The sequence below is a fragment of the Merops nubicus genome, unplaced genomic scaffold, assembly GCF_000691845.1.
Source record: "Merops nubicus isolate BGI_N331 unplaced genomic scaffold, ASM69184v1 scaffold21732, whole genome shotgun sequence".
Taxonomy (NCBI): Eukaryota; Metazoa; Chordata; class Aves; order Coraciiformes; family Meropidae; genus Merops; species Merops nubicus.
In genome coordinates this window covers 106,000-122,414 of record NW_008595931.1, presented here as the reverse complement: position 1 = coordinate 122,414, position 16,415 = coordinate 106,000, and the positions used below count along the sequence as shown (strand labels likewise).

The 16,415-nt window shown below is 42.4% G+C and overlaps 1 protein-coding gene across 1 annotated transcript in view; it reads left to right on the top strand.

Annotated features, from left to right (window-relative positions):
- Positions 1 to 16,415, top strand: part of GRIA3 (glutamate receptor, ionotropic, AMPA 3) — a gene marked incomplete at its 5' end in the record, with an annotated part of 80,027 nt that overhangs the window by 20,014 nt on the left and 43,598 nt on the right. The window contains 5 exons of the mRNA XM_008936240.1: positions 4 to 72; positions 3,679 to 3,846; positions 7,163 to 7,267; positions 8,646 to 8,753; positions 9,933 to 10,139. Coding sequence (XP_008934488.1) covers positions 4 to 72; positions 3,679 to 3,846; positions 7,163 to 7,267; positions 8,646 to 8,753; positions 9,933 to 10,139 — 657 coding nt within the window. The remainder of the gene's footprint in view (positions 1 to 3; positions 73 to 3,678; positions 3,847 to 7,162; positions 7,268 to 8,645; positions 8,754 to 9,932; positions 10,140 to 16,415) is intronic.

Here is a 16,415-nt window from a genome sequence, read left to right as displayed (position 1 = left end):
CAGCAGTTTCTGCAACGCTGGGTGAGGCTTGATGAAAGGGAATTCCCTGAAGCCAAAAACTCACCATTAAAGGTATGTATTTCACCCTGACAGCGATGGAGACTATGTGAGTTGCTTCTAACAATTATTTGGGGTTTTTTAACCCCAGGTGTTTGCACGTGTATGATACAAATCCCTGATTTGAATACATGGCAAGGTTCACTGCCCTTCCAGAAGGGAGAAAGAGGCAGAGGCTGTTAATTGGACACGAGGGCCCACCATGGTGGGAGTTCCTCAGAGGCAAAGGCTTGGTCTTGCAAATCCTGTCTTTGTGCCATGGATATGAAAACTTTTAACTTAAACTTCTTGAGTTAGTCTTGCAGTGGGTGTGGGAGCTAGTTAAGTTAGTTTTTATATGCAAACTGTGGGTTACTAGTCCATTTTGATGCTAACAGAGAAGTTCATCTACAAAATAAAGTAGCTCTGGAGTCACTGGGGCCACTGCCACCTCCTAGTCACTGCTGACAGTTGCCCTCCTAATCTAACCCTGTATTTTACACCACTGCCCTTTGCATAAACACTCCGGATATTACATCTGCAAGCAATCAAATTTTCCAAATTTTTTGAATAAAAGTGCCAGGTTCAAGAAAACTGTCATAAATTGAGTGAACTAAAGGCTACTGTTATTTGGAGATTCACAACCTACCAGTATCTCCCCCAGATTTGTTTCTGACGCAGCATCTCTGTAGTAGAGGGGGATGCTATTCACTCTGAATTTGAGGAGTGCATCAAGGATACTCTGTCCAGGGGTGGAAGTCATAAAATCTTCTTGGACCACTGCATATTATTAATATTCTTACTACTTTTCTTCTTTCTCTTCCTCTTTTGGTGAAGCCTGTTCTTTTTCATCAGTACACATAGGTGAATAAAACCTGGGACTGGTGGTGGGTAAGATAACCTTAAATTCTGTCACTCCCAGGAGTCCTGTCCTCCACATCATGTACACTGACTGTCCAGGAAAGCCAAACCTACCTAAGAACCACAGCCACAATGAGACAATTCATGTCTTTCCTGCTTGATTTGGAAGGGACACGTGCAAACTGATGAACAGCTCTAGAATTCAAAATCACTCCAAAAACTGGAATAATGCCATTAGCAAGACAAAATTCAGGGAAGCCTAAAATACTAGCCAGAAAGGAAAAATCCAGTCCAGCCCAATGCGTGGGGGGTGCCAGGGTGGGTGGTAGCACTCCTGTTGAACTACAGACAGAATAGGAACCAGGTGCAAGGTTCTGCTGCCAGAAGAGGCTAAAGCCATTTGGAGACAGACTTCTCCAAGCCTGGGATCATGTGATTTCTGAGGGGAAGGACAATCATCTTCACCCCACACCATCCCACAGCCTTGCTGGCGTTTCAGAGGTAGCAGAGTAAGGCAAATGGAAGCCCACAAAACTCAGAGGAGTGTATTGTTCCCTGTTGATCAGGAGTTAGGCTGCTTTCTAAAGCTTTCCAGCAGTGATGCTGAAGTGAAGATAAGTATTGTACTAATCTTAAAAGCCCTGAAATTTATAAAGTTAACCCAGGAAGATTTTATTCCACTTGAAAACAGTTTACCTCGAGGGAAGAATTATTCTCCATCCTTAAAAAAAAAGAATTTTAAGTATATGGTGCAAACACAAAGCTTACTTTACCTTTCCACAAATGTACTGCTCATTATAGAAATGTGCACGGTATTTGTCAATCAGACAAAAAGCATACTTAAAAAATTGATGTACAATATTTTTGATTAGGAAATAAAATTGCCTAGAGATTAAAGCCCTGATGTTTAATTTATTCTGTATTTTATCAGCCTTTCCCTTCTCTCTCTCTTTTTTCTCTTTGCATGCTCATGCATTTATAAGTAGAATTCAAATAAAGCAGAAAATGAGATAGCTCTCTTGGCATGACTTGGAAGGAACTGCGTTAAGGTTACTGACAATTGATGCAGTCTGCTGAAAAAATTATCAGCATGTAAGTTTTATGTAGTGCTAGATTGGACAACTACTACAAGATTTTTTTTTTTAAATACAAGAACAAATACCTTAAAATTACTATCTGATTCTGTATTGCTGTGTGGAATGTGACATGTTAACTTGCTAAAAGAGGAGAGGATGATCATTGCAGAGCATCACAGGAGGAGATAAAATGGGCAGAGTCAAAAGAGCACCTGTACCTAGATAGAGTCAGAGCAGGAACTGCCCCACACACAGTCAGTAAGTTTCTAAACTCCTTTCTTTTAAAACTCCTGGCTGCTCTGTGACCTTCTTCCCAGGCCAACCTTTGCACTCTTTTCTAAATATGACTCTTTTGATCTGCACATGCAGACACCCCTTGTTCTTTGCAGGTTTCCTAGTGTTTTGTGTCAGACTGAAGAGCTTGCCATAAGAATACACATTTTTAAGAAACAGAGACCACCAGTTGTGCTGTCCTGCCCTGCAGGACAGAATTAACTTCTTCTGAATTTAATAAGTCTTATCCACAAAGAGTAGCTGAACATTCAGTTGAAACTTGGCTTCCCACCTTTCTGATGCACAGATGGGAGCATGTCTTCTGGCACTGACTCCAGCATAAGGAGTTAGTGAACCAGGAGCTCTGCAGTGTGCCACAGGCAGGCAAAGGGCACGTGCACCAGTACATGAGATATCCCTGACATTTTTTTTCTTCATTCTCTCACAAGCACTGTGGAAATACAACGGGTCAGTTACAAGAGGTTTGAAATCTGGTCTTACACACAGAGCACATCGAATTGCTCCCAGTGTGGACGTGTTGTCATGGTCTCCTGGACACAGACCCTCCAAGTGTAGGTGTGCTGTAATGCTGATGGAAACCTGTGCTGTCGTATGCAAATCCTGGGCCACTCTAGGAGGGAAGAACTTTCAAACACATAAGTGTGGAATAAATATTTAATCTCCATGATATTTCATAGGTGATACTAAATTTATAGCATTGAGGGGGTGTCACCAGATACATGCAGCAAGCAATGTATGAAGTTAACAGCAACATGAACAAGTAGATGAAAACTCTGGGGGTGTTGTTGAAGAGATGCTGCTACACAAAGCTTACCACCCTCCTCAGATTTACTGTGGTGTTAGAGAAGACAGATGGGGAATTACCCAGGAGATGTAATGCCTAAAGTGTATTTTGTGATTACTTGTCTTCTAAGAAAAGTAATCTGATCTATTCCTTGCCACAGATGCTACCTAATCAGGACTGTGGTCCAAACAGAAATGATTTACGTTAACTTCAATTCAAAACTGTCTGTCTTGGCAGTCTTATTAAAAAGAAAAAGAATACTCCAAGCAAAAACCAAATATGAGCTCTTCTGTGCTATTGGTAGCAGTATGGGCCAGCATGGAATTGCAGACTTTTGTAGTGACCTCATTTAGTTGAGCAACCTTCCAATTAAATTTAAACTTTATGCAACTGTAAACTAGTTTTATGCTTTATGCTGTAAAAAGTGAAAATATTATCATTTTCTTAATTGAAATAGATTAATTATTAAACTGTAAAACATCTGTGGCAAGGCAGAGAGGAAGCAAAAGGGCTTGCAAGGCTGATTCTTTTGTGAGTATTTTAAAAAAGAGAAGGACCAAACCTGATGAACATGGGGCAAGTCTAAGATTGCAGTTTGTCACCATATTTTATTTGCATCACTTTTAGTACACGTCTGCACTGACCCATGATGCAGTCCTGGTGATAGCAGAGGCTTTCCGTTACCTCCGAAGGCAGCGTGTGGATGTCTCCAGGAGAGGCAGTGCTGGAGACTGCCTGGCTAACCCTGCAGTGCCATGGAGCCAAGGAATTGATATAGAGAGAGCGCTGAAAATGGTAAGGGCAAACACAGCAGCTCATGAATGTGTCTATTCCACAACAACAGTTCTCCTGGGGCTGAACTGGAGCCCTACTCCACGTACACAGAGTTTCTGTCCTCACACACAGAGCTGCAGCTCCTTAGGGAAAAAAAAAAAAAAAGGAAGGAAAAAACAAACTCAATGACAAACTGCAAAGGACAGCTAAAATATATTCAACAGAGGGCAAGGCATAACAAATTAGCTCTCAAAACTTTGGCCAAAATCACATCCCTTTGGCACTGGAGCAGCAGCTGCCCAGTTGTCCAGAGCACCTACAGTCTGACTCCCCATAACACCCAGGCTTCCCAGGAGGGTGAACATGAGCCATTCTGCAAACCAGCACATAGCAGGGGCTTCTAAACTGAGGCTCCAAATCTGACTAGCAGAGCTAGGCTGGGTCCTCAGCATCTGTATTGTAAATGTTGCAATTTATTAACATAAACACATGGATGCCAGTTTGATAATTTGCCAGTAAAAAGTCAACTCAGATTGGTTTAAAGCAGTGGAAAAAATGTTGTTGGTCATAGTACTGCTGGATTTCAGCACCAGGCTGAACCTGGACACAATTTAGCCTCAAACCAGTTCTGATTCCTGGCATAACTTTGCACTCAGCCCGATTACCTTCTGCATGGCCTATTTTTTGTCCCTAACACTAGTTACTGCATGGAATCCTACCTCACTGATGTCTCTAATTGTATTTATTTTTAACTCTTTTTACACTGTTATGTGTGTTAAAGGAAGTGACAAGAGGAAAAATATGATAACACTTTTGTAGCTATAAGAGAGAAGAATATGGTCTGCTTTTGATCTGGGTCAAATAACTCTAAAACAAACCTTTTAGAATTGATTATATTAATGCAAGCATAGAACTGGAGTGAGTGTGATGAGAATTAAGTCCGTGTTAGATACAAACAAATCCTAGGTCAGCCTTCATACACTTAGCTTAATTACTGCTTTTCTCAAGTGCCATGTTGATGGACTATATCAGAAGGTTATAATGAGTTATAGAAGGTTATAATCAGATTATATCACTCAAGAATGAGAGAGATCATTCAGCCTTACATTGCCAGAGCTCTTTTTATGGCATTATGTCACTTCCTAACAGAAGCCTTGACTGTACGTCCGCCAATGTAGCATTACAGACTTCTGAAGAGAAGTTAATTAAATTCAACCTTCACAATAGTTAAAGAATTTGAACTGTCTGTTTGAAATTAATTTCAAGCAAAACTTAAGACCTGTCTGAATGTAGTACAAGGTATTCATGTCAACGAAGCAAACCAACACTGCCACAGGACACTCCCTTCTTTAGGAGAATTTAAAAAACATATGATACACAAAGCCAGACTCATGATTGGCAAAAAATGCAGCAGTTTGACTTTCAGCTGTTTGTCTTGTATTGGTTTAGTTATTCAAAGTCCTCTAGGTAAGGTTTATGTGCACCTCCAAGAAGATCAAGCCACCCAAGATCATCTCACACTGCATTCCAGACCCCATCCTGTCCCTCACACTCTCCCTCTATTCAGAAAATTATCTTGAATCTTTGCTTCAGGAAAAAAAACTTTGATTCAGCAATGTTTCCTCTTTACTCTGTAGCAACAACTCAGATAAGAATATTTTTTTTCAAGACATCCTTTAGATCTCTTATGCCAGCAGAAGGTTCAGTGTCACACTATAGTCACCCTGCTGGCAAAAGGCAAAGAGGCATTTCCTGAGTCTGCTTCCCTACAGCCTTGAGAACCATGCATGTCTGTATTTCCAAAGCTGATCAGTGGCAGTTTATTTGAGCAGATCTGGGCAGTTATAAATAGTCACTCCTTTTGTGGTTGCCTCCGTGTGCTGCTACCAGAAGAGTTCTGAGTCCTGGTGAGTCTTCCTGCCTCGCTGCAGGGTTTGAATAGTGCTGAGTTTTCCCACCAAGGATAGAAACATAGAAAATTTGAAGTCAGGAGGTGTCAAGTGCACAATGCTCACGTCTCAATACACATCAGGATGGAGCCAGCCTAACAGGCTCTGCTAAGACACAGAGCCACTGCTGTGCTAAGGTAGCCAGACAGCTTCCAGCAAGTGCCAGAAGTGTGCACAGCAGCTCACATCTGGAGGTAAGTTATATGTCAACTACAAACACATTTATTCACTCCACAGTTGATAAGACCTCTTAGGGGCAAATTTGGCTTTCAAAGTCCTGTTTGCCTCTCTAGATTTCTGGAGAGAGGAATAATTCACATGTTCTTCCAGACACCTGAAATGATATAAACTATTTTAAGAAAGGTTCAAATCCACTAACTGATTAAAAAAAAAAAAAAAAAAAATCAAATCACACTCCTTATATGTCAGTCTGAATTTGACTTACTGGATAACTTGAGGTCCAAGGAACTTTGGCTGGTTTATGTCACCTTGTCCACCATAACCAGTATGATTGCATCATCTCTAAGCCATGAACAGCAGATCAGTCACCAGCCCTGAGCAGTTTCCCTTTGACTGGGCTTTGATCCCCTTTTCCTGTAACTTCTACAGCATTTTGCTAAATATTAAAGCTAATTTACCCCTGCTGAAGTTTCAGACTTCTGCCTGAGATGACAGCTTGTCGGCGTTGATAAGTGATAGATGGAAATATCTCACCATTTTGTACAGGGAAATAAGAAGGATTTTTTCTTGAAACAAAGTACTTTATACTTCCCCTTAAGATGATTCATGTGAGTAGGTAATGATAATGACTTACCGTCTATACACTCATCCATCCAGATTGAGACCAGAGCTCCATAAGCAGTAGAGACAATTGTCTGTGCTCATTCAGAGAAGACATTCATTCCTTTCTCCTCCTCTGGAACTGATCTTAAAATAAAGCACTTCCCAGAATGAGCAACGGTACAAGATCCTGCTCCATATTGCAAATCACTCTCTGCCATATTGTGAGGGGTTTGATGGCACTGAGCTGCTGCGTGTGCCTCGCTGGTGCCCCGTGCTGTGCCACTGAACCCAGCATGACTAAGTGTGGCAGAATCACTCTGTCTTACATTTAACATACGTGCAGGGCTAATTTCCCTCATCCTTGAATGCAGCTCATTCTGCAGTAGTGAGTCACCAGCTGAGTGCTAACTAACAAAGAGTATGTACAGCTGAAATGGAGAGGATTGCAGTTGGTTTTGTTGTGGAGAAGGTAAGTGACTGTGTCAAAAGCGCTGTGAGTCTCTCATGGAGGTAAAAATTGTGCTAGTGGGCTCCCGCAAAATGTAACTGAGAAGAAGACAAAGTGAATCTTTTATCAAAATGTGTTTTCTGTTTATTCCCTGCAGGTGCAAGTTCAAGGAATGACAGGGAATATCCAGTTTGACACCTATGGGCGGAGAACAAATTACACGATTGATGTGTATGAAATGAAAGCTGCTGGCTCACGGAAGGTGAGTTTTGAGACACACGTCCAGACTTCACATCTCCACAAATACTTACTCCAGCAAACCAATGAGACTCAAACCACCACACAAGTGCTGTAATAACAGGGCCCTGAGGAAAACCCACCTTCTTGCTGCCTTCCCTGCCCCAGGAACATTGATTGTCCTGTTCTGCTCCTGGACCAAACCACTCGCCATGCTTAGTATCTTCAGTGGTTTCCATGTCCACTTCAGACCCTGCTTTTTCCCTTAAAACCCTTCTGGAGTTTTTCCACTGCTGAGCACAATACCTGTTGTCATGTCCCTGTGCTCAGCCCTATGTCCTAAATTCCTCTCCATCTTTGCCTTCCCCTCTGTAACAAGCCTCAGAGCCAGAGTGGAGCTGGATCCAGTGTGTTTTAGAGATCTTCTGAAATTAACAGAAAATAAATTCTATTTTAATTAGGACTTGCTACATGTTCCCTTGTCTCTTAAATAAAGTGTAGATCCTAAGTAGGATAGTTGCCTAGATCCCTGTTATAAAAGAAATTTAGGGCAGATTTTCAAAAATAACTAGGTAGACAGAGTCTCAGGAGTACTGAGGAAGAGTCTGTGTGGCCAGGGCATGTAAATCCCCCTGACTCCACCTGGTGATAGGTACCTAAGCTGTTTAGTCACCGCTGAGGCTCCTTAAACTCTCCTGCACATATTTGATAACAAAATACCTCCAGACATGGCCCAGCCATTCAGCAGAAGGTTTACAGTGCAGGCAGAAGTGTTACTTCTGTGTTGTGCAGACACAGAAAAACTAGTGTAATACCATAGCAGTGTAGCCACAGCACCACGAAGGTCAGCACAAGCCAGCTGACAAATAGTCACCTCCTGCTCACAGAGGCTTTTGTGTCCTGTATGGAATGTAATGTTACTGTGCCTGCATTGCTAACCACATCTGTGCATCTGCTCTGAAGCTAGCTCAGGCGTGTCTGCAGGGACTGTGTTCACTGTCTGAACTGCAGCAGAATATGGATAAAAATTACAAAATCAAAGATTTTTACTCAGAGTACCATGCAGTTTATTTTCTTGGCTGTAGTATATTTTTAGGCTGTGGATACGTAGGAATTTATTCATGTTCAGGCACTGTGATGATGTGAATTTAGATAGGGAGAATTTAATACGTGTTGTCATTTAGATTTGGCTTATTTTCATTTAGATTTGGCTTGTACTTATTTGCACATGGGCTCAAGAGCTTTATTTCTTTAAGGAAATTAAATTAAAGCAAATGTCCTTTAATGGCAAAAAAGTTGCATGAATAAGTGTTACAAAGCCATGTGTTTTGACAGTTCCTGTTACAAGTTTGTGCATCAGAGTGCAAATGTATGTAACAAGGTAATCATCTCCTGTTTTATAGGCTGGTTATTGGAACGAGTATGAGAGATTTGTACCAGCATTAGATCAACTGCCCTCTAATGACACTTCTTCTGTGGAGAACAGAACTATAGTAGTCACTACCATCTTGGTAAGTTTTATGTTTTTAGTGTGTTTGTGTTTAGGAAACAAGACACATGGCTCCTGAGGTGTGTTAGGCACCTTGCCAGGAGGTAAATGTTGAATTCTGTGTGACTTCAAGTGACTGAGAAGTTTAGTATCTTCCAGAGATGTCCGAAGGGCTTGACCCTGCAAAATTCTTTGTGTGTCAGTAATTGTACTCAGAGGAGGAGCTCACTGAGCTCAGCATTGCCCTTTGCTACTTCTCAGGCCCTTGAATTCCATCAGCTGCCTCACATAAGTGAAGCTGTTATGCATGTATGGAAATGACTGCAGGATCTGGCCTTCCTGCTGTAGAGTCAAATCTTGCACACCTCACTCAGGTGCAGGTCCTGTAAACTCAACCTGTGTGGACTGAGTCAGAGGGGCCCAGTGAAGCCTGTAGAGACTGGAACTGCTCTAGCACGGGGTGAAAAACGACCTATACCTGGGCAATTCCAGAGGAGCTGAGCTCTTCCCATGTCTCATGAACAGCAGCACCTGTGTCAGTCCCAATGCCTCTAGCAGATATGCTCTGTACAGGATTGTTTGTGACTTTCGTGCCTGTTACAATTCTACTAAGCATGAGCCAATTTTATGCTGTCTCCTGAAGCATTGTATTTCATACTCCTGTGGATTTAGCAAGATATAATCAGCATTTCAGCTAGAATTTTCTAAGAAGGCTAAGGGAATTTAGTGACAAAAATTGCTGCTGAGGATTTTAGCCTAACTTCCCTTAGGCTGCTTTGAAAATGTCTCCATCAGAGCCCCATTCGAGGCCACTGGGGCCTTAGGAAATTATTTTGATGGTACAGATGTTGGGTATGTTGGTTCTTTAAACACTAAAACTTGAATTGTTACTTACAGGGATGCTATTTGACTATCTAATCAGGCCTAATCCTGCAAACAAAAGTGTAACTTTGTTAAAGTGGTATAGTCCTGGTGTCTTCAGTGGGTCTATACGAGGGATAAAGTCAGTGGTTGTGTGTGGCTGTAGCATCAGCCAAAGATTTTTAAACTGCAAAAGTACATCTTCCTAATTTCTGTACCAAAGCAGGAAATACTGTAAATACTTTCCAGTAATATAAAGGCTAATAACAGCTCTCATTTTGTGTGTTTTCAAGCTGTATTTTACATTCATAGACTTTTGATCTTTACTTTTGTTTCAAAGGAATCACCATATGTAATGTATAAGAAAAACCATGAACAACTAGAAGGGAATGAGAGATATGAAGGATATTGTGTAGACTTAGCTTCTGAAATAGCAAAACATGTTGGAATAAAATACAAACTGTCAATTGTTGGAGATGGGAAATATGGAGCTAGGGACCCTGAGACTAAGATATGGAATGGCATGGTGGGTGAACTGGTCTATGGGGTAAGTTTCTCTTAACCTTCATTTTAATGTTCTTTATAAAAAATTATGCTTTAAGTTAATAAACTACAAAATAAAGATTGTCTGTTTGAATACCACCTTTAAAATTCTAGATATTTCTTTGTAGTGGTATTTTTATAGTCTACTTTTCTAATTGTTTCATTGCAGGCAAGTGTCACTTTTTTACTGCTGTCCTCAAATCCACAAAATGATGAGAAGTAGCATTGCACAAATTTCAAATTCTTGTCTGCAGCAGAATTCCCAGTTTGCCCTTTCTGTGCTACTTTTGCATTTGCCACTTCTCCTTTTTCTCTATCAGTCTTAGGAGGGTGCCCCTCCTATTAAAAATCTAATCCTATGATGCTGGCCCTCATTGGATCACTGATGTCAATTTGTGTTTGACCAGGGACTAAAGACTCAGCTTCATGGTTGCTTTTCAGGGTCAGCAGCAATGCAGAATGTGAAGTCACCCACAGCTTTTTTTCTTTTTAAACGCTGGGTTTCACTTTAAAAATCATCCAGACAGAAAAAAAAGGGAGTCTAATTCATTGCATTCCTCTTTGTATTTCTATATTGGGTGTACATTGCTTTGTTTAGTAAGAACAAAAACAGTCCGGAATTGCCGTTTTGGAAACTTCTTTGAAAATTGGAATTTTGGAATACAGATAAACCAGATGGAAGGGGGAGAAAATTGGCGTTTCAGAAAAGACTTTGCAAGCTGATATTTCATATTTGCTTTTTTCTTTTTCCCCAAATGCTAATGAGATGATTTGTAATTCCACCCAGATCTTTAGAGTTTATTTTTAACAAGCTTTCCTTTATTAAAAATATCTGAGCAGAAGCGAGTATTTCCATTGCTTCCTTTTGATCCATGGCTGGGTGTGATTTCTAAAAGTCACCTCAAAATTTTCCTTGGGATAACATATCATCATTCTTGCAAAATGTTTGGTGAGATAATTCTTTTCAAATGAATCAGTCTTTTTAAAGGAACTGCTAAATTTGCAAAAGTTTTCTTCTTCTGGAGCAGAATTATATGCTTGGTAGCCTGTTTGACTTCAAAATATTTTATATAAGCAACAATGTTTTTGTAATATTGTATTAAGGGGAAGGAAGGAAATCTGATTAGAGAAAGTAAACAGGGGTCTTGACCCTCGGGTTGTATCTTCACTTCCCTGTTGCACTGAGGTTTGATGTTGTGCAAGTCTTCTGATCTCCCCATGCCTCAGTTACACAATTTGGGAAACCACTGTTACCTCTCGTAGAGAACACAAGTGCAGCAAGAACCTCTGAAGGAAAGCTTTAGTTTAGTTCCAAATATAATTACATTGCAGTGGGAACCTAAACCCTCAGTTTCTCTGTGTGTGTTTTAAGAAATATCAAGAGTATTAGCCGTAATTGGGTCCTTTTGATATGTTTAAGCAATAAAACAGTTTATTCCCTTCAAAAATAATCGTACCGTACGCAAAAAGCATGACAAAAGAGAATGTGAAATTACTGTTAACAGCCAGGGCACAGGGACTGTCTGCACCAGAAGAAGAAAGGTGTGATAGCAACAGGACAAGGAGTGAAGGTTTTAAACTAGAGGGGAAATTGGGAATAGATACAAGGAAGACGTTTTTTACCATGCTGGTGGTGAAATGCCAGCCCAGGTTGCCCAGAGAGGTGGTAAAAGCCCCATCCCTGGAAGCATTCAAGGTCAGGTTGGACAGGGCTCTGAGCAACCTGCTCTAGTTGAAGCTGTCTCTGCTCACAGCAGGGGTTGGACTAGGTGACCTTTAAAGGTCCTTTCCAGCACAAAGCATTCTGAGATAACCAGGTTGGCTGCATCTGCCTTTTCCATAACCCCTTGGGACAAGCCCAGCTCAGAGAGCTCTGCCTCCTTAGCATCTAACTGAGCTCTGGCCACTTCCCTTGACCTGACTATACTTGTGACCTTTCTACACCACCAAAACCCACCCTCACAGGCATTGTAGACCATACCTTAAAACAACCCCAAACCCACCCCGCTGTTGTGATTTTCCTTTGCAAAAAGGCTTGTTCCTTTGTATTCTGAAGCACAGCTTTCACCTCTGTTTTCTCATTAATGAAAAACTGAGGAATGTTTCCCTGCCCGACCCCCAGCAGCTCCTCTTCTCACACCATGAGCTCAGTTACAGAAGCTTTTTCACTGCAGTGCTCAATTATTCAAAGGTCAGATGGATCCCTTGAGGTTTGACTGTAGACCCAGGTTAATGCTTACAGCCCAGTGCTGCTGAGCTAGCTCCCCATCCTGCCGAGCTGGACTGAGCTGGCAAGCTGTGCAGAAATCCACCTGGCTTTCTGTGAGCAGCAAAACAGCCCCTGAGCTCAGAGTACAAACCTCCAGATCCTTTCCAAGCCCCCTTTGCAAACATCATGAAATACCCTTGGCCTCTTTCTCCATCTGTTGAGAGGGGGCTGTGAACCATACTCACAAGGATGTGCACAAAGCCCTTTGAAGATGAAGAGTGCTCTAGAAGTGCTAATTATTTGGAGCAAGAGCCTCATTTACGTGCTGACTTTATCTCTCAGGGGCTTAAAACTCTATTAGGGAGCTAAAACTATACATTGCCCCTAATGCCCCTGTGAGCCTTGTCTGCAAAATGACTGTCATATTTGGCTCCTCTGGATTCCATTTTGGGAAGACAAGAGGGAGATTAGATTTTAAATGCCTTTATTAGCATGTATGGAAGACAGGCATGGGGGGATAAAAGGGGCCTGATTGGTTTTGGTGCCACTTACCCAGCAGCTGAGCTGAGCTGTGGCAGAAAACACAATCTTCTAGATTGCATTTGTCTCAAGTGATAAACAGTGACTAGTCATCTGTCAAATGCAGCGTGTTCCTGACCCAACAAGCTTCTCACCACCACCTGGCACTGCTGGGAAGTCTCACCAGGCTTTTTGAGTTCTGTGCCCTCTTTTTTACATAGCCTCACGCATACAACTTTTTTTCTAAAATTGCTCTTAGGACAGCCATAGACACAGGCAGTTGTTTGGAGGGTGTGAAAGTGTTGTGCCATAGGGTCCCCCAAAGTTGAGGACAACATCAGCTGACCCTCTTAGACCTTCCCCTGTGACTTTGCAATAAGCTGTACAAATTAACATGGTCACAGCAAAGGATTTGCTCTTGGGCAGCAAAGGGCTGGCAGCCCTGGAGGCAAGGAGTTCTGGCCAAGCAGATATCCCCACACTCCTTTGTTTCAGACAGGAGAACCCAGGTCTGGTTAGAGAGGAGCTAGCAGGGCTTTGTGGTTTGCTAGCAAGTTTCAAATGGTGATGGTGGTAGTCGTAATAATAATTGATAATTATAATAATGAAATGTGACATAATCATAACATTTCTGTGATTTTTCATAAATCAAAAAACAACATCTGTTTGGGTTGAAGAAAAACTTAATTCTGCTCTTTCACTGTGATGGCATCAAAATCAGACTCTTCTTCCTACCAGAAAAACACTTTACCAATTCAAACCCTATTATTTTTTAAACTAAGAGAGATTTCTAAAACATAGTGGAAACCTTTGACAGAATACAAATAGGAAATAGGTAAATCTTTTTTTCTTGGGTGTTGTAGAAGAGGGAAGTAGCTAAATCACTCTCAGTCTGAGAAACTGAATCACTGTTTAAATCTAACCAGCAAGGCAAGTGGACAGATCCTGCGAGGCTGGTGCTCAGGGCTTTGTACCCACCATCTGCTGAGCTGCAGACAGTCCTCTTCTGTAGGGAAGCCTCTTTCTGTAGGCTTTTATTGCTTCTTTCCCTTTTGAACAGGCTGCTGTTCTTCCTCCAGTGCAGGCAGGGAAGGCTTCCCTCCCCGGGCGTGGTGCTTTTCCTATCGCTGAGGCTAATTGACAGTAGGTCTAATGCAGCTCTTAATTGTAACTACAACTGCTTTGGGAGTGGAAAAAGCAGGCAGACCTTACAGCCTTTAAAATTCTCCTCAGGTAAGGAAAGGTCTTTATAGAACCCTTTCAGTACGTAAAAGAGCACAAAGAATGAAGCAGAGATGTACAGGGGCCAGTCCCCTGAATGCAGGCAGCCTCCCCAGCTGCCAGAGTGGGGCCACCTACACAGCTCCTGCCTTCAGCAGGCTAACCAGCTGTGCTTGGTGCTGGCCTCCCTGGCTCTCCCAGCAGCAGCAGAGGCACTACGGATGGCATATACAGCCTTTGAGTCATGGCAGAGAGGAGCACTGATTCATTTCCTAATTCTCCTCAGTGTCCCATGTGCCGTTAGTCGGAGGCAGCGCCTCAGCTGCTGACCTGGACCCAGACTTCATCTGACCTGTGATAGAGGAAGAACACATGTCCACGGCTCAAAAAGCAGATGTACCCTTTGTTGCTCCATCTGCATGCAGTAGTAGTGTCTCAGGAGGAACTGTGGGCATCCACATGAAGCCTGTGTAGATTTAGCATGGACAAGTGCAGCAGACAGGGCCAGCTGCAGCTCTTACACCTTAATACCTTTTTGCACTGCCCAGCGAGTGCACATTAAGACTTGAGTGCAGCGTGTTGTTAAGCAGATATCAGCTGTCAGCTGTTTTTTTCTAAATAAGTGTGAGCTAATGTGTTAAAAACACATTGTCCCCATGACCTGGCCTCTCAGCACACCCGGATATCCTTGGGGATACTGGACTTTATTTACAAGGTAACTTTTACCAGTAGATACCACAGGTGGTGTGTAGCAGCATCTCTGTCTGACACACTGTTCTGATACCCTGCATTTGGCACTTCTGGGGTGCCTGGGGGTTTGGCTCCTGAGGGGAATGGGGCAGTGTCCACCTGTTTCTGTCTGTACTGGCTGGTTTCCCATCACACAAGGGTCTTTGCAAAGTGATTGTAGCCCAGATCCACTTCTTGAAAAGCGACACCCAAGCAAAGAAACCGTTCAGTTCTGCAAGCAGTAATGACCAGAAGCACGTACAGGCAGGAGCAGAGCTGGTATCTCTTGCTGTCTCTAATGCATGCCTTTGAAGTTAGGAAGACTCATCTTCAGGTCTGTAGGCAGAAGAATTCAATCCTTCCTTTTGGATTACAGAGGAGGAACATCTTATCATTTTTCTTTCTTCATGTAGAAGGATATTTCCATTCTGCTATTTTTTCTCCCTCCCCTTAAGAGTCTTGAGGTTTGCAGCCCCTGGGGTCAGCTTTGAACAGAGTGGGTAGAGCCTCTGTGCTGCATGTCCTCCCTAAATCCATCCCTCCCACACTAGTAGGCAAAGACAGAACAAGCCTCGGAGGAATCCGTGACATTTCTCGCCCGGCTCAAATGCAGGGAAGATGATGTTTGAAACACCATTAGTCATGAGTGATTAGCAGAGCTTAGTTGTTGAGGTTCTTAAACCCCCTTCCAGCTCTGCACAGGGAAGGGCATGGTTGTGGTTGTGGTTGTGTTCTTTTTAATGGAGCTCAATTTTTATGGGTGCTGCTTATCTGCAACCATAAGAAGGAAGGAAATTCACAACTGTGCTGCAATTACTAATGAATCTTTAGGGTGCTTAGAGCTCTCTATAAACTCTCCATTTCAAATGCTGTATCTCTAAATAAGCAAAGAGCAGTCTGGTTTTCAGCCTCTCTAGTACAATGACTATGAGGAACCAGGCTCGGGTGCTGGATTGTAGCTGGTGCCTTCTCTGTGCCCTGGTTGTCAGGGGTTTCCTGAGAGCCTGTGTCTGAACTCGTGCTTGTTCCCTCTGCAGCAATTGCTGCAATGTTCATTTAAGGTATGAGGGTGTTTGTTGGTGTTTCCAGTATATTGAACACCTATCAAAAATGGTAGGAAAGCAAGAAGACAGAAACATATCAAGAAAAACAAAGATTTGTATCCCTTGTAATATTAAAATGCAATTTAAATCATTTACAAAGGAATCTGTACTGTAAGATGTGCACAAGGACACAGTAACAGTCAGGCATTTAAAAACTGATTTCTCTGTGCTTCAGCACATCAACTTCATCCCCCCAAAGCCCCCACAAGAACATCCTGCATGGACTCAGCTGCTCATGAAGGAGATACAGACTTTACTGCGTGCTGCATCAGCACTTAGGAAGAGCTCCACCGTGTCTACTTTGGCAATTAAAATATTACTTTGGGAGTATTAAATTTCTCCAAGTCCAGGGAAACGCTGCAGACTCTAAATGCTCTTATGGCTGAACCAGTCTTTTCCTACCCTGATGAGCTGTTCCAAGGCTGGCTGGCCATGTGCAGGAGGGCCAGGCAGTAAGGCACCTACCTCCCACCTAAGCTTTGCTTCACGTGGAATCATT